General features: G+C 39.5%; 1 protein-coding gene across 2 annotated transcripts in view; it reads left to right on the top strand.

Moving 5' to 3' along the window:
• The window catches only part of adamts3 (ADAM metallopeptidase with thrombospondin type 1 motif, 3), a 170,432-nt gene that overhangs the window by 109,123 nt on the left and 33,982 nt on the right, over positions 1-27,327 (top strand). For both annotated transcript variants that reach the window (XM_037776856.1, XM_037776857.1), the window contains 7 exons: positions 3,719-3,851; positions 13,552-13,665; positions 14,643-14,788; positions 15,865-16,040; positions 17,731-17,864; positions 19,356-19,479; positions 24,171-24,251. In XM_037776856.1, the coding sequence (XP_037632784.1) occupies positions 3,719-3,851; positions 13,552-13,665; positions 14,643-14,788; positions 15,865-16,040; positions 17,731-17,864; positions 19,356-19,479; positions 24,171-24,251 (908 nt within the window). The remainder of the gene's footprint in view (positions 1-3,718; positions 3,852-13,551; positions 13,666-14,642; positions 14,789-15,864; positions 16,041-17,730; positions 17,865-19,355; positions 19,480-24,170; positions 24,252-27,327) is intronic.

Raw genomic sequence — 27,327 nt, 5'->3', positions numbered from 1 at the left:
ATGTTTGCGGTTAACAAACACATGTAGAAATGGAACTGTTTTAATACGTCATCCAAAAGAATAGGAATGCTGTTTCTGTCATTGACCGTATTTGAACTCATACGGTTGCTGTCTTTGCTATTTTAGCAGCGGTAAAATTTGGCAGAGCTGCAGCCTTCAGTAAATGAATAAAGCTGAACGGATGTGATACTGTATGGTTAGAGTCACAGGCATTGATGACCAAAACAGAGCTTTATCTATAAAGCACTCCAACTCTCCAAACTACTTTTTTCAATGCAAGAAAATTATTTGGACATTTTACATTCGGACCTGCTTATAAATACACCCAACAATAGACAATCATGCTGAATGGTGGCCATGATTTTTTTTAGAGAATACCTAAATCCTTCCTGGGAATTTAAAAAGCAAATATAAGACGCAAAATTTCAATTGAGTCAAACTAATGACCATTAATTTATCATGTTGCTCGTTGCCATTTATATATATAAATTGCTAATATATTTTTGCAGTTGCAACTAGATGTGTGCACCTGTCATCACAATTTGCAACTGCACTATGTGTTCAAGAGTTATGGCAGTTTATGTCCAATAAGCCACATCTGGAAAAATGTGGCAACCAACTGTATTAAACCACTATGGCCTATAAAAAAAAAAAAAAAAAGCTCTCACAAAAAAAAATTTAAAAATGTAATGGTCTATTCTTGAGAATTTCATTTAGAACCAACAGACAGATTACACTTTCTACAACACCTAAGGCCTTTACACACCAGGGGCATGATGAACAAACGACAGGAAAATCCGAAATACTCACCTGAGAATATTATATGTCTAGGGCTTTTATTGTGAAAGGTAAGAACGGAATGAGCGGATCTGGTCTGCGCTGCCCTTGTCAGCGTTGAAAGGAGTAATAACGTTTGCCGTCCTAGTTCGGACTACAGAGCCTCTGTGTTGTTGGTTCATAAATATGGGCGTAACTCAACCTGTTCTGCACAACGTTATTGGTTGATGCTTTTATTCACAGTGCAAAAGTTCAGAAAATCAGCCTCGTTCCGAACTTTTTCGCCTCATAATATTCACGATCTATGTGAGAGTATTAACGACACTAACAACAATTCAAAAAAATATATTGACGTGTGTAAAGACCTTTAAGAAGACAAAATATATAGAGTACTTTATAAATGTCCACATGGTGGCGCTATCCGCACCATAACATGATCCTTTTGTCCTTAGCCCAAACTTTCTACAAAGTTTCACTGAAATCTGTGGAGCAACTTTTGATATATCCTGTTTACTATCAGACCAACAAATATTCAGGGCTGATAGAATAAGCTCAGGGGCGGTAATAATTATCATTTACATTTAAGTAAGATGAGAAGAAACGATTATGTTTATTGTCTTGAAAACAACCTTACTGCGCCTAAATGTACATCACTAACCTGCAGCTGAAGCTTGTGATGTTTCTCAAAGCGTTCATACTATTGGATACACTTCAGCATTTGAAATAGACAGTATCATGTCATCTCCAAACAGGTCATCGAGTTTTTCACTCAGCTGCACAAGAATCAATTTCTGACAGGGAAGGTTCAGTCGAGCGTGGATACCAAATGATTGACAGTGAGTTAAAGGAGAGGACAATGGCCATGTGCAATCAATCAGCCTGCAGCGCACTGTTTCGTTTTTTTTAGAGCAGCGGCAGCTATTTTTAAGTGGATGTATTGCGCTAAAGAATCAATATGAAAACTGTTACTGCAGTATGATAAGCTTTGGTTCTGAGAGGGAAAGAGCAACCTTGGCGAGGAAATATATAAGTTTAAAATAATTTTACGCTTACAAATGTAGATAAGACTTATCTTACTGTGTGGGGTTTAGCCGAGCACCCTCGCCTTGGAAAAAAACAAAAAACAGTCATGCTGGGATCTACTGCAGCTCAGCCACTATTCATCAGCACCTGGCCACATGCTGCCAAATCTGTCCAAAAACTGAGATGAATGACTCTTATTGAAAGAAGAAATAACACAAGTTGTTCCAGTTGTTTCTCTGAAAGCTTTGTGCAGCATTCAGTTAGAATAGTCACAGTGGTGCATGTTTAAACCAGTGAGTCCAAAACAACAAAACACTTAATTGTTGGATGTCTTGCTGCTCACTTAGAGCTGAAATTAAAGGTTCAATCAGGTGCGTTCCATCTGCTTTCCATTTTCAAAGCATGGCTTTGTTTTGGTTTGTTGGCTCACTAATTAGGTGATAAATTGAAGTGTGTGATTCAACCTCAAAGCCCAAGCAGGCTGAGGTTAGGACATGAGATAAATACTCAAATAAAAGCCAGCACTCAATTATGGTCGGGTCTCAAAGAAAGTAAAGGTGAAAAACATTGAGGGGGGTGGAATTACTTATACAACAGCAGTCCTGTCACATTAACCACTGTGCTGCTTTTCAATCACTTCTAATTTGTCTTTACACTTCCTGCAGATGTTTTACAATCAAAGCCTATAAGCCCCTTTGAGTTGCTGGAACGCTTTTAATTTGAAACATCTGGCCAGAAAGAGTTGAGTTTAGCAGACAGTAATTATACACTGGTAAAAAAAAAAAAAAACTTATAGGAGGAGCAATTGGAACTCAGAGCATAGTGACTATGACAGGACTGGGATGGATGTGATGCTGTGGACTATACATTATACTGAATTTATCAATCTAACAGGTAAACACGGAGAAGCTTTGAGTTTGAATCGACAGCAGACTAGTCTAAGGTTTTAAACCTAGCCCTGTCTTAGATTGTCAGGTTAGACTAATCCATCCATAACTTTTACCTCACTATTTAAACTGTTTATCCATTACATTTAGCTAATTATTTAAATTTTTATCCTTAACTTTTTGGGATTCTTGTACCATATTCTTGAATTGTTTCTGAACATTTTTAACGGTTCTAACAACCATTGGACTTATTGTGTTGTGTCGCTGTTTGCTTTGGCATCTGACATTTTTTCTCTTCTGTTAAGTGTCTTATTTCACCCTTATTACATGGTTGTGTTGAATACACGATTCTGATTGGTCAATCACGGCGTTCTGCGGTCTGTAATTTCTGTATAGCAGACCGTTGCTATGGGCGCAGTTCTGATGTCAGACTCTGGCGGACCGTTTTTGTGTCAAAATATTGATTTCTTCAATAAGTAGCCGTGTAATAAACGGGATAATTTACAGCTAGCGGGTCATTGTTGGGCGATGAGAGACCGCTTTGCTTTGCGTCCTGTCTGGGATTCTTTCACAACAATGACTGGCTCGCTGTACATTATCCCTTACATAATGCATTGCATGACAGGCTATCTAAGTCAGTCTTACATGAGTCGCCCATTGGGAAGCTTTATGGGTAAAATGGGTAAATTCACATGTAAATCTGACTTAAAGTTATATTTAAGACAAAGACTAGGTTTACTTTTATGCAACTGGCCCCAGTAACGACAGCAAATTAAGAATACAGGGAAGCTTCTTCTTGAAATCTGATCAAATAGACTTTTAAAGCAGAGGATTAGGTGATTAAGGTTTGTCTCTGATATAAGCCTTTTCCAGTAAACACCTGGTTCTCTCTGCAATTGAGGTAAATAAATAAAGGCCCCAGGCCAGAAATCCATTTTGAAAAACACCTTAATGTCGTAATTAGGATAGCAATATTGAGTCTCTGTTCAGTGTCTGACATTAGTGTCACCTCTTCTTTCATTTCCTGACAGCACTTACGACTGTCTCTTGGATGACCCCTTCAAACACGACTGGCCGCAACTCCCTGAGCTTCCTGGCATCAACTACTCGATGGACGAGCAGTGTCGATTTGACTTTGGAGTGGGCTATAAGATCTGCACCTCAGTGAGTACAGCCCTCAGGCTTCCATTTAGAGGATAGGTACTACCTCCAAGTACCCTGTCCCCAAAAACGTGTCTGTAAGTGAAACTCAGCACAGAAAAGATGAAAAAATAGAATCCATTTCCTCTCAAAGATCTATGAAAAGAAATGGTACTCAAGATGAGCAGAGCAGAGAAGATCTGGTGGGCTTTTTTTACGGAAAGACGTGCAGGAGATGATGATGGCAGCCTCCAGAGAAACTGACTTTTACATATCAGCATACGAGCAGAATTAGATGAGCACTTCAAACAGACATCTGCCTACTTTGCTGCAGTCACACCTGCTATACTGATATATCTCTGCAGATGGCTGATAAATATTCACTCACTATTTTCTGTCATCAGTGCAACTTTTCTTTTTTTACTGGTCACATCACCTTGATCTACACCGGCTTATAATTGATGTCACATTTCTATGGAAGGGATGAGTAAAGATGCTAATTAGAGCCTTGATATAACAGAAATGAAAAATACATTTTATCATCAAAAGATCTATCAACCTGCAAAACACGGGCAAATTAATATTTTATCATTTGCTTTTTTATGTTTTTAAGCCTTTCTTTTGTCAAACTATTTCCTGTTTGAATAGTTGAAAATGCAAAATAAGTGATAGAAAGAGTTCTTTATTTTTGACTTCTGATGAGTGGGAGTACAAGCTACAAAAGTGAGTTTAAAAAGTCACCCCGATGTGTAGTAGATTTGATGATGAAGTTGATCTTGTCAGGTCATGCGGAAAACATCATGCCCTCTCAACAAGACCTGTTTCTGTCACAAATCAAGTTCAAAAAACTTTGAAACTTTCAGGGGATGAGTCATCTTTCGTTGACATTTTTGGAGAGAATGCGTGAGGACTGGGCAGAGACCTTTGGGGGGTTTGGGGGGGTTCTGACTCAGATCTTCACTTGATGACTAAGCTCTTGAATTTAAATCAAGGTTGAAATTTTTTTTGAAAGCATTTCGGATTTGTACGGCCAGACTCTTGGATATCTGGCCTCACTGGGGATGTGAGTTGCATCGTTTTATTTCAAAATATAAAAGAATCAGGAGGTCAGTTGTCTCCGTCTGAGGCTCAATACCTTCCTGCTGTATCTTTCAGTTGAACCAGAGAGTCTATGTTGCAGTTTATTCTTTGCAAAAATACTCTGAAGGTAAGTTTTTAGTTCTAATACGTGGTTTCTCATCATATCACACTTTCCCCTTTTTGTATTTCTTTTTTATACACACCAAAACTTCTCCGACCAGCCACTGCGTAGGAAATGTAATTCACTTTTTCTTTATCAGTTCAGGATTTGATAAAACTTGAGCAGTATCCAGAGACATTACCAGTGGCGGAGGAAGTATTAAGATCCTTTACTTAAAGCTGCGTTATCATTTTTTTATACAGTATGTGGAAGGTGTTGCTCTTCAAGTGACAATCCCACCGAGAATTATCAATCGACTCTGCTGTTCCCTTCAGTTCTACGGAGCATTTCAGCTCATTCTTTTGGTTTTCCGGCTCTTAACTTTATGGTTTGATCTCACTGCTCTCCGTGGCCTTGTTTCCTGGCGCAGCAGGCGGCTGTTGTCAGTGACAAATCTCTGATAAACTCAGTGTACTCCGCCTGCCCAGCACACAGTGGGAGACAGATAAAGTTAGCGACTAGCTGATGAACACAGTGGAGCGTTGAGCAGCCACATATTTCCCTCAACTGGTAGAAACCAATAACAGACCAAAATGAGAGTGAATATTGAACTTTGATTTACCAGGTGGCCACACCTGTTGCTTTTTTTATCTGCTGTATATGTAAATAAGCAACAATTTGCTACCAAGTTTGCCATTTCAATAATACCACAATGTAAAAATACTTCATTATAAGTAAAAGTCCTTTGTTCAAAATTTAGTTTGAGTGAAAGCCCTTAATCTTTTTAGTGTTGAGCTAATCTCAATTCATGTATTTACTGTAGGGAACTTTAAACTGTTACAATGCATGGAATTTTATAAAGTGATTGCGATTTGTTATGATCTTAATCTCTAATGTGATTTCTAACTACATCTATGAAAAGTTTTATATTTCCCATTTAAATGTAGTGGAGTAGAAGTATGAAAAAACATCAAATGGAAATACTCAAAGTCCTGTAGAGTACATTGACTACCGTTCTTAAGAGCAGCACTAAAGGAAATGTACAGTAAATGAACTTTACTTTCCACTAGTGTCCTTTACCCAGCTCTCCCACTCTCAGTGTGGGCTGAAAGAAACACTCACTGACTTTTGATCAGACAGCTGTAAAGACATCTGCTGGATCTGTACTGAGAAGTCCAGCTTGAGAAATGAAAATGATGTTTGCTTACAGCAACCTGTAAATGTGTTTTTTATGTTGACAGAAGTGTATTGATTTAGGACATGTTAATTGATTCACCTTTTATATAGTAAACTCCACCTGTTGGCAGATCATGCACAGGCTGACTCAACAGGAATTACATGCTCGCTGTCATGTTCATTCAATTGGCTCATACAAAACTGGAAACGTAGTAAACGTTCACTAACGTACAAATAAATCAATTCGCTTCTTGCACCTGCAATGAAAAAAATCACAATTCAGTCCTGTCATTGCCAAGGTCAGCAGATAACTGCTTTTACCCCGAAGGCTCACCTTATGTTTACAGCTCCAAGTCTCAACTCACTTATTGGCAAATTGATTTGACCTGTACATTCCAAAGCATTAGTCAAAATAATAATGGATGCATAGTGGATCAGCGTTAAGATCTCACAGCACAAAAAAAACTTTTGATTCAAGGCCCTTTGTAGGTGAATTCTGCACATCTGTTTTGATCTATAAAGGCTGCTTTAGGTTCCTCTTGTCTGTCTGTGATCACACTGTAACAGACCAGCAGCCTGTCTCAGTTCGCTGTTTTCCACCAAGTGTCTGCAGGGAGATTTCAAGCCATACGAAGAAACCACTGAAAAGAAAAGAAAAAACAGTGTTTGAATGTTGTGGCTGGCTGTTTGATTCCTCTGTGTGATTCAACAAAAACAGAGGGCTGGATAATATAATACAATCTGTATCATGATGAAATAGATTTACCTCAATAATTATTATTTTACATCAATATATTTCCTGTATTTCTTTTCTTATTTTGGCTCACTTGTGATGTTTATCCTGTTTAATTACAGTTCACAGTCAGGTTGATGTTAATATTTTGCCATTTATGTTAACATTATTTGAGTTTGGCGTCATGGCTCTGTACATGTGATGGTCTGGACCAAAGCCTGACTCAGATTGTACTCGAAGCCCACAAATCCCTCAGCATTTGATGGATATGAACTGGGGTTGTCAATCGATTCAAATATTTAATTGAGATTAATTGCAATTTAATTACACATTTTTTATCTGCTCAAAATGTACCTTAAAGGGAGATTTGTCAAGTATTTAATACTCTTATCAACACGGGACTGGGCAAATATGCTTGCTTTATGCAAATGTATGTATATATTTATTATTGGAAATCAATTAACAACACAAAACAATGACAAATATTGTCCAGAAACCCTCACAGGTACTGCATTTAGCATAAACAATATGCTTATATCATAACATGGCAAACTCAAGCCCAACAGGCAACAACAGCTGTCAGTGTGTCAGTGTGCTGACTTGACTATGACTTGCCCCAAACTACATGTGATTATCATAAAGTGGGCATGTCTGCAAAGGGGAGACTCGTGGGTACCAATAGAACCCATTTTCATTCACATATATTGAGGTCAGAGGTCAAGGGACCCCTTTGAAAATGGCCATGTCAGTTTTTACTCGCCAAAATTTAGTGTTAGTTTGGAGCGTTATTAACCTCCTTCTCGACAAGCTAGTATGACATGGCTGGTACCAATGGATACATTAGGTTTTTTAGTTTCATATGAAACCAGTATCTTCACTTTAGCTTTAAAACTGAACCCGCTACAACCTTAAAATCACAAGTTTTGTTAATGCACTAAAGAAATTACTGGCGTTAAAACAACTTTGCATAACACATTATTATCGCATTAACTTTGACAGCCCTAATATGAACATATATTTAGATAAACATGTACATATAACTAAATGTTGTTACAGTGGGAGGCTCCAGTGGAGGGAATTGAATTGCTGACAGCAGGCTGTGGTGTATCAGAGCTCAGGTTTGGTGTATGGGGCTGGAATAAGCTGCAAATGTTTATAAGACAGTTTAGTGCCAGCCTGAGCTGACACAATGCTCCAATATGAGCATATAAAGATACTGGACTTTCAGCTGATTGGTTGGTTGTTCTGTCTATTGTCCATTTATAGAAAAAATGCGATGTAAGTAAATTTAGGATGATAAGAGATTCATGATGTTAGTAATTTGATAGATTTGGTTTATTGTGCTCTTTTCTCTAAGGCACGCTGTTACCAGAAATCCCCTAAAGGCTGTGGGAAATCATTGTATTACAGAGCAATCTGAAGATCTCGAGATTACTCAAGTGAAAACGCTGGCAGTCGCACAGCTCATTTTGATTGTGTGCTGGCAAATTGTCTCGATGGGAAGAGGCACTGAACTGATTTAAATTTAGAGACTTAAGTGTTGCTCTGCTGTAGTGCTCCTAGGTGACACCAGTTTTTAACGCCAACCCGGCGACGGCATCCTCCTTGGATTTTATGGACTATAATTTGATTCCATGCTGAACTGCATTGCGTCACTCCGTTTCCCTTCAAGTCTTCTTAAGCAGCAGGAACCTCTTCCTCCTCTTATCTCTTTGCTGGAAAAGCCACATCTGCTGACACTGAATCCTGAAAAAAATAGAGACTTTTCGAGAACAATTCAATCAAACAGACTCAGTCATAAAGTCACATCATGCAGACATAAAAAAAACATCCCTCCTTGTTCTTTTGTAAAGCTTTTTTTTGCACAAGAATGAAATAAAATCTAGGAAATCCTTTGTTTCCAATTATTCTGAACGCTCATTGAAATTAATAATCACCAACATACATATCAGGGATCTGCTAGCCTCATTTCTAGTGCAACAGCAAATATTGAGAAGCCTTATGAGAGCAAAAAAATAAGAAAATTAGAAACATTGTCATGCCCATGTACAGAAGAATGAAAGAAGAAGTGAGAATGAGAACACAGTGTGCAGGTATACTTTTTGTCCTTTTGTGTACTTTCAAAGATGATTGCCTTATGAAAAAAGACCTCATGTATTCAGGTGGTAACAGATATGTTGTATTTCGTTGCCGGCAACTACAAAATTACTGCTTCGGATGTGTTTAAAAATCCATCTTGAGTAGGTTAGAATAAAGACTTGCATACCCAGTATGTTTTTATGCAGAGAGAAGCTAAAATATTTTTGTAAGAAGAGAGATCCCTGCTCACTGAATGGGTACATCAAATTAAGGATTCAGTCGCTGCAGATCTTCATCAGAATATAATCTGATGATTCATGTATTGGATGAGAGAGCAGTGTGGGATAATCTCCTTTTCTACTTAAAAATCCACCTCAAAAGGCATTTGGTTATTTGAATCTTCTTCTTTTCTTAATATGTGAAGGATTTGCCAAAGTAGGGAAATAATCTTGTTTCTATTCACCTTTGGAATAAAACGTCCCTGACTGAAACACTAAAAAAAAAAGTTGAAACTGTGCTGGCAACAAGCAAAATAATGGCAGATTTTACACTTGGTTTAATGGGAATATATATAAATATATTTAAACCCAGAGCAACACTAAATGACTTGTCAAGGCAGGTATTTTGTTGCAGTATGGAGGCTATAACTAAAGTATGCATTGATTTTATAGTTGAAAATAAGATTTAGTTTCTTTAATTTCACATTTAAAGGAACAGTGTGTAACAATTAGGGGGATCTATTGGCAGAATGGAAGATAATATTAATAAGTATGTTTTCTTTAGTGTGTAATAACCTGAAACTATGAATTGTTTTGTTTTCGTTACCTTAGAATGAGCTGTTTATATAGGGAGCGGGTCCTCTTCACGGAGTCCGCCATGTTTCTACAGTAGCCCAGAACGGACAAACCAAACTCTGTTAACTTTCCCTGCTTGGGCCCGAGTCGATAACATCACTTGCTCAATCGCCGCCGCTCTCTCTCTCTTGCTTCACCACTCACTTCATACACACACTCTGCGCCCTAGGCTCTGCTCCAGATGACTCTAGAGAGGGCCATTGGTGTTTTCACGTCGGCCACCGTAGTTCTTCCATACGCTTGGCACGCAGGAGAGGCTTCAGTTGGTTGTAATCTCCTCACCACACCGCTAGATACTGCCATATCCTACACACTGGGCCTTTAACAAACAGGTAGCTGTTTCCTTTCAAACTAGATGCGATTAGCAGACCGCAGTGACTGATCACTGGTCTGCTGCCGCCAAGCGAAGGATTACAACCACACAATCTTTCAGTTGTTTTCTCCAAAGCCCGCCCTCTCTCTAACACACACACACACACACACACACACACACACACACACACACTCTCCGAATTGAGTCCAACAGGATAAGCAGTCATAGCCAAAATATACCACTTTGGAGTAAAGTCTTGTAGCATCTGCATATTTTGAACAATTGAGGTCGGCCTCCCTAGTTAGCCTGAAGTGACCGACATGCAGTTTCCCAAACTTTTTAAGTAAACAAAAGAGAGAGTAATGGGGGCCGCTGTACAGCAATTGTGCATCGAAGCCCAGTGGATTATTTTTGTGTCACAAGCTAAACAGGATTTTGTTTGTTTAGAAAAAAGCCATTCAGTCCAGCTAATTGTCTTGTATGCCTCTGCAAACAAAGAGCCACTCGCCAAAGTAGTTGAACAAGATTGGAGAAGGACACGTGGCTACTGCAGACATGCTCTGAGAGTCCTATTAATCCCTGCAGGTGTTTTAGTTCTTTCTATCAAGTGTTATTAAGTGGGATGGACAGAGGAAGCGGTTCTAAATCAGTGACCCCATCATGGTGGTCTGAACACTAATTGTCCCTTCATTTGTTGATGATTAATGGTCTGAATTTCCACCAGTCACCATAACGTATTTACCCTAAACATGATCTTTCCCTGATGTTAAGTATACCATACAGTAGTTCCCATGTGCAGTTATGGTGGAAATAAATCATTTTGATCATTGAAACTAATTTGGGTTTTCCAATATCGACGTTCTGTCTGGCAGTAGGGTTGGCCTGCCTGTGTCATCGACATTTGGTTGCAACTGCTGCACAATTTGTTCAATATTTGAATATGTCAGTTTGTGTGAAATAGGCCACACCTACAGCCAAAAACAGTCCATTTTTTGGGCCCTCATCCAAACATATTAGAGGTGAAAAAAGGGGAAAAGCATACAATTTGTCTTGAGCCAAGGAAGCCAAGAACCACAGACTGAATATAAGAAGTGAACGTAGTCACCGTGACCTCACCCATTGGTTTGTGGACTGCCGTTTTGAAGCCTCAAGTTCGACATTTTGTCCGTCACCATCTTGGTTTTAGGCCGTTGCCATCTTGTTTTTTTGGAACCAGAAATGCCACGAGAGGGTGGAACTAAGTACAACCGAATACTGAAAGACATTTTTAGGCAACCAAATTGTTATAATTAACTTTCATGAACTGAGAACACACCGTGAAAGGGTTAAAGTTGTAAGACGAAAACACTGACAACTCCCAGACCGGACAACGCCGTGGTAGCAACCTGTCAATCACAAGGTAGCCACGCCCTAAAGCATCCCCTGCTTTATGGTCTATTTGACTCTAAATGGGATCATAATTTACTAAATGAACATCATGCTGTATTGAAGAAGACTTGAAACTAGCGATTGAGGCCATAAACTCATGTTTACAATGTTTACTGAGGTAATAAATCAAGTGAGCAGTAGGGTCATTTTCTCATAGACTTCTATACAATCTGACTTCTTTTTGGCAACCAGAGGAGTCGCCCCCTGCTGGCTGTTAGAAAGAAAGCAGGCTTAAGGCACGTCTGCATTGGCTTCACTTTTCAGACCAGGAGGTTATCGCCTGCCAAGAACAAAGTTTTGCTTCTTTGCCTCACGGTTCAAGAGGTCCTCTAGCCTAATTATAAAGAACCAATAAATGCCCACAAGGTGGCGATGTTGGATCTGAGTCTGCACTAAAAACTGATCACTGGTTCCTTTGCACATTGTCTAACTTTCCCCCAAAATTCAAGGAAATTTGTTGACTTGTGTTTTAGAGAGACTTTTCTGCAACTTGGTAGAGGTACTATTAGGCATCAGCTGAGTCATGCAGCAGTTTGTCATTTTGCGTGGGTCAAATTGATGCCTGTAGCACACATGCGTCATACAGACAGAAGCCGTGGTCGAGGCGCAGTAGGTGGGATGTGAAGATCCGGAAAGCGGATGCAAAGAAATTGTTGCTTTTCTGGAGAGTTGAAGCACAACAAGGCCAGAATAAAAGACAGTGGCGAAATTCCGACAAGCGTCATCAAGCAGCTGCCGGTGTACAGGCTTACAAACAATGAGTGCAGGTGTTTCGATGTGCGTCATACACCACCGGTGTGTGTTGTCAATAAGAAAGAGAGAAGCCAACAAAGAGAAAATCATTAAAAAAAACAATGTATTTTGCTAAGATAGTTATATAATCTTTTAGCACCCTTCAAAAAAATTGCTTTACAGTATTAATGTCAAGTTGTGGTAGAAAGATCAGCTATAGTAGTAAAAATCAGCTCAGGAAATTCAGTCTTCAGTAGATTCAGCAGGGAAATGAGAAAGGAGAGAATATCAATACACACACCGAGTGGAAAATCAGCACAGCAATAAAACAAGGAAGGTAATATACTATATACTATACTATATATACTATATTCATCTTCAGCAATTTCAATTCCTAGCGCACATTTGAAGTATTATTAAAAAATATGGATTTAATCACATAATAAGGCTGATTGTGGAAGAGTTGGTTCAGTGTAGAAGATTAACAGCTGCAGTCTGAATAAGCTGCAGTTGAGACTGAGCTTCGTGACCGAGAGAACTATGCGAGCCAGAAAAGGAAAGAGATTGACCAGTTTGAGAGATGCCTCTCAACCTGATGAAAGAAACAGGTCGCAGAGGTAATGTTAGGGCTCATGTTGTTTCAAAGCCTCTTAGTGTACAGGGATGCTCCGGGCAGCTGAAAAGCCCATTTTTGAGTCCTCTCAATCAGTCTGATCTGTTCAAATCCTTAAAAAAAACAACATCTGACCACTTTCCCTGGAGAGGAGGTTAACAATAAGCTGGTCCCCAAGAAAAACCTTAATCCACTCAGCTTTAGTGCCTGATAGTGGAGCCCATAACACTTTTAAACAACATTTAGGTCTGCAGGGTGTCAGCTGTCTATCAGATATAGACTGTGTCTCTGGAATACTTAAATACCTTTTTTTGTGTGAATCTGCCTCTTCTATTAGGCTTTTAACATCATTTTTTTTATATTTTTTGTATCAAGCCCATGCTGAGCCTTAATTGCATCTGTGCACAGTGGGTAATAATGTTCACCTCTTTAGTTCTAGGCACTTTGAATGTCACACAATGCCTCAGAATATATGAAAAGAAAATCTGCCAAATGTCCATTTCCGCCTGTCATTCATTGGGTTATGTATCACAGGAAAGCTCTTTGTCACATGCTTTCATATGCAGTACACCAGCTCATTAAACTTACCACGAGATTTTCCTCTTCTGTGTTTCAGTTTCGTACGTTTGACCCGTGTAAACAGCTGTGGTGCAGTCACCCCGACAACCCCTACTTCTGCAAAACCAAGAAGGGGCCGCCTCTCGATGGGACCGAGTGTGCTCCTGGAAAAGTAAGTTTGTCTGTTACTGTATATGTGGTACTACATGGCCAAAAGTCTGTGTTTAAGTGCAATCCATATTGTTTACATATTGCATTGGTATACAGTAAGAGGGGTGTAATGTAATATGTGCGTAGCGAGCGTGTGGTTGAGTGACAGAGAGAGATGTGCGCAGAGCAGATCAGCTGTTTGGTGATCATCGGAGCAGAGAAGGAATAAGCAGTTAAGTTGTCTCGTGTTAAGTGTAGCCTACAGTCTCACACACACACACACTTTTTGCCCACATAATCACTTGCGCTTCTGATCAGTATTAGGCATCTTACTGGGGACCAGGGAGACGGCGTTTCACGGTTCACGGTTACCTCTGCCGTGATGTCAGGTCTGGGCTGGGCCATTCAGGGCCTATAGTTCTCTTCATTTTGAATTGCCAGTTGGTTTTATGGTTATGATGTCTATCAAGGAGGAGTACAGGGTGCGGTTTCACACATCAACACACACAGAGTCAGTCCTGCTAAATGTTAGGCGCACCGGTGCGACCAATGAAAATGTTTAATCGCACTTGACAGATTTTCACACTTGACGAAATGGTCACTCTGTGGAGCTCTGGTTCCAGTTCATCCCAAAGGTGTTGTGTGGGGTTGAGTTCAGGGTTGTGTGCAGTCCAGTCAAGTTTTTCCACATTAAAATGGGGAAACCGATGTAGAACTGATCTGGGAAGAACCCTCCCCAAACTGTTGACACAAAATTGGAAGCATACTGTTGTCTAAAATATCGCTGTATTATGTAAAATGTAAAACTGGAACTAAGTAGCGTAGCCCAAACCTTAAAAAAACCCCGCCCCAGACCAAAAGTACACAAACACTCCTCACCACATACATTTGGCCATGTAGTGTATTCTCATATTTTCCCTGTATAGTCATTTACTGAGTCTAGAGAGGATTTTTTTTTATGTTTGGCTGACCTTTCCTCTCTCCTGTCATCCTCTGTAGTGGTGCTACAAAGGTCACTGCATGTGGAAAAACCCTAATCAGGTCAAACAAGACGGCGCCTGGGGCTCCTGGAGCAAATTTGGCTCCTGCTCGCGCTCCTGTGGAACTGGAGCTCGCTTCCGAACACGTCAGTGCAACAACCCGGCGTGAGTGACAAAAGCAACAATAACACGATTTGATACTGTGTGGCATCATGAATGAAAGTAGAAATAATGGAGGATGCTGATTCTAGCTGGCAGGTATAATTGAATAATTTAATTTTGTAGATAATCTTAAATTAATCCTGTCCAATATTGAGTTAAGGGATTCATAGTAAGGGTTTTAATTAGGCTGTCTTCACCAGAAATAAGACAGCATTGGTTGTTTGTTCAAACACTTAAAATTATCCATTTTTACATTATTCTGGCAAGCAACCTCTTGCGATCGTGATGTGAGAGTAATGACTGTTCTCTATAGCATCTCATACTAACATTCAGCTGTGCTTTCTTCCAACCATGACAGCTTTCCTAACTTAACCAATGACTGGGATGTTTCCCTAAACTTAACAAAGGAGGTTTAGTTTCCTAAACTTAAAGGAATCGCTTGACAGTTTGGGAAATCATGTCTACAGACAGTAGGGATGCTGATTCAATGCAGGGCTGCAACTAACAAATATTTTCATTTTAGATTAATCTGTTGATTATTTTCTTGATTAGTTGTTTAGTCTATAAAATATCAGAAAATGGTAAAAAATGTTGATCAGTGTTTCCCAAAGCCCAAGATGACATCTTCAAATGTCTTGTTTTGTCCACAACTCAAAGAAATTCAGTTTACTCTCATAGAGGAGTAAAGAAACCATAAAATATTCACATTTAAGAAGCTGGAATCAGAGAATTATTTCTTCTTTTTTTTCTGGTAATCTCATTTTCTATAATATGAGACCTTTAAATATTGTAATATTGTATTGAATTGTAGGTGGGTAATATTTATGTATGGGAGCGGTGGTGGTAATGGTCAATTAGCTGCATTTGTAAGCCATGACAAACAGTTCTTTAAAGAAATGTGAGACAACTCTCAGGGCTCCAAAGAGGCTGAATGTTTTTTTGCCCAAACTGCAGGTGCAATTTTAAAAACAATCCCAATCGTTCATATAACTTTCTTCCCATCACTTTTCACAGTCTTAGTTATAAATAACCGCTCACAGTCTAATCAGCTCTGATGTTGGTCCGTTTCCTTCCTCCAGGCCCTCCAACGGTGGCCAGGACTGCCCAGGAGTGAACTACGAGTATCAGCTGTGCAACATTGACGACTGCCCCAAGCACTTCGAAGATTTCCGAGCCCAGCAGTGTCAGCTCCGCAACTCCCACTTCGAGTTCCAAAATGCCAAACACCATTGGCTGCCCTACGAGCATCCCGACGGTAAGCCAGGAAAATGTCAACAGATTGTTTCGTTCCTGCGTGACGCTAGTGAGTGTTTTTTTTTTTTCATGACAAAGCACAGCAATAAAAGTTGATTCTCACAGCCAGAACTGAAGAAAGGTATTGTATATTCATAACAGTTCCCAGCTGGTTCAGACAGTTTCAATATAGGGACCAGGCTCTTTTATGCAAAGACAACTTTTTCAATTGTGTGTTTTTTGTCTGCTTTTCTTTCTTATTTTCAGTTTTTGTATTTGGTTCCTTTTGCCTTCTTCTTTCCTTTTTTGTGCTCTCCCCATCACTGTGCCAGCATGCAGAGTTAAACGTCACCATCCAAGCTGAAAATGTGCCCTTTCTGAAAAGGCGATTGATCTTTAAATACAGATACAAAACTTTTATCCTATCCTCAACCTCTACTCTTTATCAGACTTTGCTTTTATCTGGCTTTGCTCCACGGGGCTCATCGCGCCTAAATTGGCCTGGGTTTTCAAAGTCAGTCATGTAGAAAAGAAGTAGGAAAACCTACTGAGAAACTGCAGGGAGGCGAGACTTGAAAGTGAAAACCCATTGTTCTGTCGAAGGTAAAGAGCTTTTCTAAAGAGTGCCTTTAGGTATAATAGAAAGTTCCTGTGGTTTTATACAAGGTCATATTTATGGGTGTGAATTCAGATATTTTCTGTTAATGTCGGAACTTAATATTTACATTTTATATTGGCGTGTATGCACAAATGACTTACTTTAGTGGGGTCCATCAATATTTTCTTATTTCACAAATGTTTGTAATAGGGCTGTCAAAGTTAATGTGATAATACATTAATGCAAATTAGTTTTAATGCCCCTAATTTCTTTAACGCATTAACGCAACTCACGATTTTTAGGTTGCAGCAGACTCAATTTTAAAACTAGAGTGAAGATACTGGCATCATATCAAACTACAAAAAACTAAGGAATCCATTCCATTCAAAACATGCACAGTATTACACTCTGAAAAGCAATCAAAATAATCTGCAAACAAAAATTCAGCTTGTATTCAAACTCTATTTTCTTGCTTTGCCTCTATGAAACTCAGGCACCACAATATTATATTCTTACTTTGTCCTCGCCGTGCATCATTGCGTTTGGTTGTTTTAAAGATAGGACAAGTGTACAGCAGCTGCGGGGACTATTACTGTTACATAAGTTAAGTTTTGCATGCTGTATGTACTGCTTTTTATATTCATTATGGATGGCACTGTGACGAGGACTCTCATTTATATCTTGCAGCCAGAGACCACAATTATTTTTTGCCAGCATTTGTCGTGTTGGTGGGTGTTAATCACGAGACGGTAGTTGTAATCCCTGCAGCAACAACACTGGAAAAATGTTTCAGTTTTTTAGGCGAAAACATAAAAAATGTAGGTCATTTAGATTTTGCCAATTAAAAAGGAAGAGTGCATGGATTTAGAGCTCTAAACTGGTACAATCTCACATAAATAAATAGAGCCTTTCTGTGAATTTTTTTTATATAATGGGAGTCAGGATCTTTTAATGTTACATAGAGATATGTTTTACTTTGGAAAGTACAAAAGAAATTATGTAAAAACAACACATTAATAATCAATGACATTTTAAAAAGTCTTTAATAATATTCTTGTTTTTCCAAGTTTGGATTGTCTACCTAATAATTCTACAACTATCTGTTGTCTTGTAGCCAACAAGAGATGCCACTTGTACTGCCAGTCAAAGGAGACGGGAGACGTGGCGTACATGAAGCAGCTGGTGCATGATGGGACACGATGCTCCTACAAAGATGCCTACAGTATCTGCGTGCGTGGAGAGTGTGTGGTAAGGACGTGTTAAAACTACTCAACTTTGACATATTAAAAGCTGCCTCAGGTAATCGTGCACATTAGCAGCCGCAGGCTGTTTGAGTTTTGACAGCTTTGAAGGACTTCATTATATTACACAGTGTGATGTTGGTAAACTGCACAGTCAGCAGCAGGGTCAACTTTGAAAGTGCTATGATTTGATCCAGAGGGCTGTTTTATTATACAAAAGAAGCTTTATAATAAAGTTTTGATTCATTACTAAAAATGTGGCCTCAGATTTCCCCCCTGACAGTAAAAATTAATTAAAGCAGAATATTAAGGATAGGGTCGACGATGTTGGAAAGGTAGCACAATTTGAAAGTAGCATAGCCTCAGGAGCTCCGTCTAAACCCCTCCCCTCGGGGCTCCTTCCAAGGCAACGCCCCCCACACACACATGCACGAGCACCGCCGCATCGTAACTACTTCACAGACACAGAGTGGAGAGAGGACCTCAACTCAACAACGCTACCTCATGACAAGTAACCACTGCAGTGTTAGGGCTGGTGCACGTCAAGGGTAGAGTACGAGCAGGCAGGCAGGGAGGCATCTGATTGGTTCTTTCCAAGCGGACCGCGAGGCAGTGATTGGTAAACGTTTTTACAGGATTACAGCAGCTACAGATGACGGCTCTTTTCCGGCCCTTTCTCAGAGCTCATAAGTAATGGATCGCTGCCGGGGTGTAGACCATTTCAACCAATATAACAAATTAGTGTATACTGGATAACATCGTCAACCCTGCCTTTAATAGAACATGTCACTCCTGTTGCAGTCTTTTTTTTCTTTAAACACGCTGCTATGTATAACAGACCGTTGCTGTGGGCGCAGTTCTGATGTTGGACTCTGGCGGACTGTTTTTGTGTCAAATTATTGATTTATTAAGAAAGAAGCCGTGTAATAAGCGGGGTAATGTACAGCTAGCGGGTCATTGATTTGAAATAAACTCCTTCAGTGCAATGAGAGACCCCTCCGCTTCGCGTTGGGATAAAATTTGTATTACAAATCTGAATGTGCAAAGTAACTAAAGCTGTAAATGTATAATTGTATTGGGGAAGGGTCAAACAAACACAGGACTTTCACCCAGGAGACTGCTGTTCGTGTTAAACCTAATGTGCACTTTACAAACGATTCTTTTCTCACACACTATGAGCATTTTTTTACGTTTATATGATCATTCGTATAGCTGGATGTATGTTTGATTCTGAAAGCATTATTTACTCTCTATAGGCAGACATTATGACACTAGAGGGGTACGTAGAGCGTCATAGTTTGAAGCTAAGGTCCACTGACCAAGCGTTTGTATTTGATGAGTTGGGAGGGAGAATGTGTCGGATAATCTGATAGCTAATGAAGCCTTGGAGAAAATAGCCGACAGGTCAGTTTCTCATTAAAACCATAAAATGAATTTTACAGTTCCCAGACCAAAAACAATCTCTAGTCATCTGTGAAATTGTTTTCTTGGTCTCCAGAAAGTTGGCTGCGACAGAGAGATTGGCTCCAGCAAAGTTGAGGACAAATGTGGCGTTTGTGGCGGGGACAACTCCCACTGCCGCACCGTTAAAGGAACCTTCACCCGAACGCCAAAGAAACCTGGTAAGAACACACATAACCAGCACAAACACGACGTCTGCACTCAGAAAATACATGTTTTTTTACATGAACAATTTCTCCCAATGTTTTTCCCTGCATGTTTTCTCAACTCCAGATAGTGAATGTTTCTTATCCTATGAGTGAATGATTAACCTTAGTTAGACATATACATACTGCACTGTTGTTTATATATCATATACTGTATATAAATCATTACTTTAATAATTTATTATGCCTATAGAAGAAGATAATAGATGAGATGGAGGCAAAGCTTTGATGCAATACAGTATGGCGTTACCAGTTTATTATTTACATTTACATGACTTCATTTAGCAGGTAGACATTACTCCACCATGTATTTACATTAAGGGAACTCACACTGTTTCCTCTGCATGTGACGTACACTCCAGATAACAGCTGAACAATAAGCCTATCTAAATTACATGCTTATGATTTGAAACGTCCTATTTTGAGTTCAGTTTTTCTCCAGCGTGCAATCCTTTATGCGCTGAGTAAAAAAGCAAATCTTGATTAGCCAACCAGCTTCAACCCATTACCAACACGCCACACATTAGTATTAATTTTTAGCCTTTCACTGGCTCTTCCAATCGTTTCACATCTGAAATCCAAGAATTCTAACAAAGTCTGATTTCTGAAGAAGGAGAATAGCTGTGACTCACTGTCATCGAGGCTGAAGTGGACCAAAAAAAAAAAACCTTCCTCCATTTGCAGAGTACTATATTTCATTCAGTAATAATATCCACTTAATGTAGAAAGGATAAGTGTCGAGTAGCCCGTCTTAGCATCTGGCAACATTCCCAGACTCCACATCTCAGATTTGTGCCTTAAAGAGCCGAGCAGAAACCTCATTGATGTGCAGCTGGACTGAAATAAGGAATTTAACCACCTGTATTTTCCTGAAATGGGAAATAGTGAAGAAAATAGTGAGGGGGCTGGCAGATGACTCTGCAGTGCATTCATGCTGCACGGGGCGAATAAGATGATAACCCCAGGAACACCATCATCCTGACTACTGCAAATGAGCTTAAGAAAAGAGGCTGATTGCGTTAACATCACTCCTCTGCCTTTGCAGGATGCAGGAGGTGGATGCAACAAACAGACTACACATGTGTACCATTTAGTTCAATAGAAGCTCAGTTTAACAGACACTGTGTGAGCTGTACTGTTACAACAGTAAAGCCCGGAAAAACTTCTTCTGCTTGAGCAGAGGCCGTTTTAAATGAAGGAGGAAGCCTGCATGTGGTATCTCACCACAGTGCCATTGTCTCCTTGAAGTATTTGATGAGTTGGGAGGGAGAATGTGTCAGATAATCTGATAGCTAATGAAGCCTTGGAGAAAATAGTCTCACCACAGTGCCATTGTCTCCTTGGAGGGGCTCTTAAACTACAGCTGTGCTCCAGTTAAAATGCTAACATCCGCATGGTAACATGCTCCAACATGTTCTCATCTCAACTCGTCATATATTGACGCTTTGTCAGACCCGTCGGCGTCACTTTTCTATCGCGTGTAAGCATGTGCTTAATGTTGTGAATTAAGCAAAAGCACTTGTTTAGGTTTAGGCAACAAACAGGTACGTCTTAAAAATTACACACCTGTCAACGTAACTGTAATGGAAATACATAGAAGGATGATGGGAAATTTGCACAAACTGTGGTGTAATTGTGCCGTGGCCTTGAATGTTATAGTATCTCTAATAATCCCTGGTAAGGTGTAGAGTGTGAATGAAATTGCGTCCTCCTCCTGTAGACCTCCATGTCATTTCTAGTTGCTCATGTGCAGTTTGCTTTCACAGCTAATAAATGAGTCTATAGGGAAAGTGCAGAGTGACGTGAAGCCGTGCCAAGTATCCGACAGCTGTCACAGCCGTCACTCCCAACAGTCGGCTTAATTCGGATTAAGTCCCTTATTAATTTGCTGAGAAATAATTACGCCCTATCTTTTATTCATTTAATTTATGTAGTATTTTTTTTTTCTAATCAAATTTGTCAGTTCAGAAACAAAGTGTGCTTTCCTTTCATACAAACTTCTTCAGTTGAAGCTGCTTCGCTCAGGTTATCTCCCCTCTGCAGCCACACAGGGCACACACATACACACACACACACACACACACACACACACACACACACACACACACTGACGTTTTGCTCGTCAATACAAAGTGCAGTGTTAAGGTGAATGAGTGTGACTAGGTGGTTAATTTCCTTTTTGAAAAATATGTCTTCACATTAACCGGCAGCATGAAGAAAATAGTGTAACGAATGACCCATGCATTTACATAAATGGTTTCATGATGCCTTCCGATGCCAGCCTCATCTGTCATTACATGTCTATTTAAACGACGTGATGTCATAAAGTCAATACAGAGCTTCAGAGAAAAATGAAAATTGACTTTCTGAGATCCTGGACATGACGGCGTCATCAAACTGTTTCAGGATTGTTGAAACTGTGATCATACTTTTTTTTTTTTTTTCTTAACATCTTTCTCATCAACCTGTTCTCACTCCCAACTCGTCAAACACCGCCGATTGGGCAGCGCCACTCGGGATCGGAAACCGACGCAAGGAGGTACCCTTTAACGACAGCTTGTGACCGTCCAGGTTTTCAACTAACTCCAATGTAAACCCACCCGCGGCGTTATTTCGACGATCGGACCAAGTGACGTAATATTAATAGGGTGAGAGTCCGCTAAGGGCGGGCGTGAGGGGAAGTGGATCGGTCAAACAAGCACAAGACTTTCAACCAGGAGACCGCTGGTTGTGTCCCGTGGTAAAACTAAAAGTAACGTTGACTTATTTTGTCACATACGTCACGTGACTCATTATTGTCAGTCACGTGAGTCGCTAGTCAGTGATTTTAACGTCAACCGCGACCGTTTCCTAACCCTACCTAAGTGGTTGTGTTGCCTAAACCTAACTTTCTGTGAAAACGGAAGTTTATTTTGAAAGGACACTATGCATGTAACAAGTGTATATTGACACGCTGTCCCTGGTCTGTCTAACAGTAACGCAAGAGGGTTGCCAAGTGCGTCGGTCTCCGATGCAGAGGGTCGCTGATCAATCAGCGGTATTGGAGTTGGGAGTGAGAATGTGTTGTCCTCATTTAACCACTCACGTTTTTTAACAGGGAAACAATTAAGCAAGAGAGCCCAAAAAGAAACCTCTTTGTTGGAAAACACAATATGCAAGTATCCAGTGTTACTGAATCCCTCACAACCTCTTTCCTGTGCAGCTTGTAGTGCAGATGGATGCCTAACCCTGTAGAGACATAGAGACACGAGAGATATCAGCTGCTGTTTCTTCTGCTCCTTGTTACTAATTAAGTGTATATTTAGGTCTGGCTCGACTGTCGTAGCTGTCACGGGTTCATTATCCAGTCAAGTCTCTAAAACTCAAAAGTTATTTTTGATATGTCTGGTCGTTTAATGTAAATTGCTTCAACAGCCTAACAAACTAACTTGTCACATTAAACAAACCTGCAGACCTTTGGAGGTGGGATGTTGTTGGCTATTTACAATCTGATTGATTGAACCTCAACTGGCATTCTGATGCTCAGTTCAAGCCAAACATCCACACCAGAGGCTCTTTTTTACACATCAAGCTTGTGTGCAGTATTTCCCATCAGTCTACAAAAAAACACTTTGATCAAATTGTAATGTCTATCGAGTGGGCTGTGGCTTTCCGAAATTGGCTGCCATCACAAAATGTTCTCTCAGAAGCGAGATGGCATCTTTTGCCATTTTCCAAAAGTTATATTGCAATTTATCGTCTTGGATATACTGTGTGAGTGATCTGCCACCTGTTGTAACCTTGTGTGAACACTGCGACAGAGTGCCAGCTCATTCATAATCACAATCATCCCAGCGACAGCGCTGTGTCTGCGTCAGCAGGCCCTTGGTGTTGGGCCTGCCTGTCAAATCTAAGGGCGAGTAATTACAGCACTGCGGTTCAGTCAGCCTGCTATGCTAATGAAACATGCTTCCACTGTAGGTTATGTTGTTGCAGAGAACGGTCACATGGAGAGGAGAGGAAACGCTGCAAGACCAACTAACTGATTCATTTTATTTTGAAGGGAAGACCAGAGGAGCCTTCTCTTTGCCCAAAGGAGCTCGAAATGTGTTTTTAAATGAAACAGAAGACTCTAGAAATATACTCGGTGAGTCACGGTAGGTTTGTAGGCGGTGGACATCCCTGACAGAAGGTCACTTTGCTGCTCTGTAGTCTGGAAAACCTGTTACTCATGCCTTGTTGAAACGTGGCTGAAGGCATTCACATCCTGTCTGCACACAATCAATATGAAAACAAAGAGGCGTTCAAATTATCTATTTCTTATACGAGGATATATATTGATATTTCGAAGAGTCATTTAATGACACAACAGATGGATGTGAATGGACGGCCTGTTTCAATGAACGTTTTACCTGCAGGCTTCTACAGCGAGGAGGAACGCTGACAAGTAGACATTTTACCATTTTCGTTTTTCCCCCTCAAACTTCTTCAAACATCTTTGTAGAGCAAAGAGAAGCAAACTTCTGAAACATGTGTGATGTCCACCACTGCAAACAAACAGATTATGTCTGTATCTGCTCAACTTACCTGTCTGTGTCTTTATCTTTCCTAACGCTCCCTCCTCTGCTTCTGCTGCTGCTCCTGCTGCTGCTACAAACTTGGCAAAGGTTACCTTAAGATGTTTCTCATTCCTCCTGGAGCTAGACATGTGATCATCCAAGAACATGAGGCCTCCCCTCAAATTCTTGGTAAGTGTGACCTCCCAACACGAACACATGTATGTAATCAGAGGAAACATATCAACATCCTCCTCATGTTTCCCTGGGAGACTAATGGGAAAGTGAAATCATAGATTATAGGCTTTGCATAATTTATTCCTTGTCACCTCTTAGGCTGAGCAAATTAGTCTTCATATTGCTCATTCATTATTTATCAATCTATTAAAGATGTTTCTAGTTTAGTGGGTTCTGGCTTCTGCAAAATTAGCATAGTATTTTTCTCAACTAAATTGAGGTGAAATTAGTCGTAGTCAAGCATATATATTCAGAAGGAATCAGCATTATTCATGACCAGGGTAATAGAAACAGGGAATAAGACAGAATGAAAAATCTTCATATTCATATTTAAGTGTAACCACTGAAGGATCATGTCTAGCAGGACATTTTTCTCAGACAAACCGTGATCTACAGTAATGAAAAACAACAGCTGTGCAAATGCCCGATATTGACATAGTGTTTATGTTCAAGTGACAAAGACCTCAAGTTATAACTGTTGTCCTTTTAGAGCAAAGGAGGAAGAAGTGTGACGTTATTAAAGAGTCACAAAGTCCTCAGAAGGGGGGGGATGTCAATAAAACTTGACTCCTGACGGATTGCTGTGACTTGCTAGGCGAGGCTCATGTGACCGACAAAGACGGCTGCAAGCGTCAGAAGTAGCAAGATTACTGTAGCCTTGTTAACTTGTAGTGTAAAAGAAGATAAACAGTGAAGAAGCACATAACAAAATTGGTGTTGAAAAATTAGTAAAACTCTGTAGAGCAAAGGAAGAAAATGCAGTAAAGCTTGTTAATCAACCTGCCGAGTTTCTTTACTCTTTAACATATTATGTAGTTTTGACAACTTGTGAATTGAACAGTGCAAAAATGTTCAAATTGGCTTCACAAAGTCCGGCTCTTTAGCTGCTTGATGCTCACCAACTAGACTCTAACTTTGTCTGTCTCCAAAGTCGGGTTATAATGGTCATTTTATCCATGTTAGTATAAGAAATGCTGATTAATGCAGCTGTAAATGAACACCTTCAAAGTTAGTTTGTAACAAGCCTATTACAGGAAGTGAGCACATCAGCGTACAACTAAAAGTACAAAATGTGAAAGTTCAGAAAAAAGTTATTTATTCCCTTTAAACAACCAACTACAGTATAGGATTCCTATAAAGACTTTGTCGGACAGATGATTGAAGGTAGGAAAGACTAGGGTAATCTTTTTGTCTCTTGTTCTGCGAGCGGCCCGAGGAAAGCATGATTTATTCAGCATCCACGAGGTGAAAAGGTGACCATCGATCTCCTCAGCCAGAGGCACTGTGTGTTTTTCAAGGAGCTCTGTGAGATTAACATTTACGCTTATTTACCTGACTCTCCTGTCCTGGGCCACAGTTAGAGGAGAGGAGGTGAGAAGAGAGGAGGATAAAAAGTCCTACATAACTAAAAGAAGAAAAATAAACTATTCAGTGGAGTAAGTCTTTGAGGAAAGATGATAAATAGCATATTTCAACATAGTATAACTTTGCCTGAAAAGCATTAAATCAACAAGCATGATGTAAATCACTTAATAATATATAGCAGTGAAGGAGTTAGAGGAATCACAGAGGAATAATGTTTAATGTGAAGGTATCCAGGCTGATATTTCAATTTCTATATGAAAACTCCAACAACATCTAAATGTATAAAAATGTATAAAGCCCACATCAACCTTAGAGACTTCATCTCAGGATTAAAGCTACTGAAAGATGATCTGAAGTCTACAGATCTACAAGATGATGCACTCTTGACTCTGCGTTGCTTCATCTAAACTCTTTAAAGTCGAGATGAAATGAAAAATGCCTTTTTAATCCTTTTAGATTGCCTCCACCGGTCATAACGTGCTCCTGTTAATCAAAATATGGAGGCATTTTCTACAATAAATCTATTTCTTTGTATTTTTTATATCAAAATCCAGTCATCTTTTCCTCCTGTAAAACAAAAGGACCAACCAGCTTCAACCAGTAACATAATGACATCCATCCATCAATCACCCTGCAAATTGGATGAAGTACTGCAAACCAAATAAAGAGCAGGACAGAGCTGCTGTAACTCTGAACTGTGATATAGTAGCCTGTGATGGAGGAAGTATTCAGATCATTTAAAAAGTACTAATACCACACTATGAAAAAGTACAAGTACAAGTACAAGTCCTGCATTTCAAATGCAACTGCAAATTTTACCTAATTAAAACTATGTACTCAATGCAGAAAAATGGCTGATGTGACTGATATTTTATTATATATTATATCATTAGATTATTATTCCTTATGCATTAATGTAAAAGCAGGAATTTACTGTTATAGCAGTTTGATTGAGGTGGAGCTCATTTTTAACTATTAGCTAATGATTATTTTCATTATGGATTAATCTGCTGATTATTTTCTCCATCAATCGATTGATTGTTTGGTTTGTAAAAGTTAAAAAAATAGTGAGAAATGCCAGAGCCCAATTACCCAGAGCCCAAAGTTACACCTTCACAAGCAGCAAATGGAGAAGCTGGGACCATGAAATGTTTTTACATGAAAAATGACTTAATTATCAAAATAATTACCAATTAATTTTCTGTCAATCAACTAATTGATTCATTGTTTCAGCTTTACTTGTATAAACTGTTGGGTAATTTAATTTATAACAAAAGGCCATATTTTATAAGCTCTTCATATGTTTTTTGCGCAAAAATAAGTAACTAAAGCTGTCAGCTGTTGTAGTGAAGTAGAAGTATAAAGATGCACAAGAAGAAAGTCCTCCAGTAAAACACAAGTACCTCAAATTTATACTTAAAGGAACAGCGTGTAGCATTTAGGAGGCAGAAATTGAATTTAATATTAATGAGTATGTTTTCTCTTGTGTATAATCACGTGAAATAAGGAATCGTTTTGTTTACGTTACCTTAGAATGAGCCGTTTTTATCTATATATGGAGCGGGTCCTCTTCACGGAGCCAACCGCCATTTTTCTACAGTAGCCCAGAACGGACAAACCAAATATCGGCTCAAGATAGGGCCATTGGCGTTTTCACGTCACATTA

Source organism: Sebastes umbrosus, chromosome 8, assembly GCF_015220745.1.
Source record: "Sebastes umbrosus isolate fSebUmb1 chromosome 8, fSebUmb1.pri, whole genome shotgun sequence".
Lineage (NCBI taxonomy): Eukaryota > Metazoa > Chordata > Actinopteri > Perciformes > Sebastidae > Sebastes > Sebastes umbrosus.
This window is presented reverse-complemented; position numbering and strand designations above follow the sequence as displayed.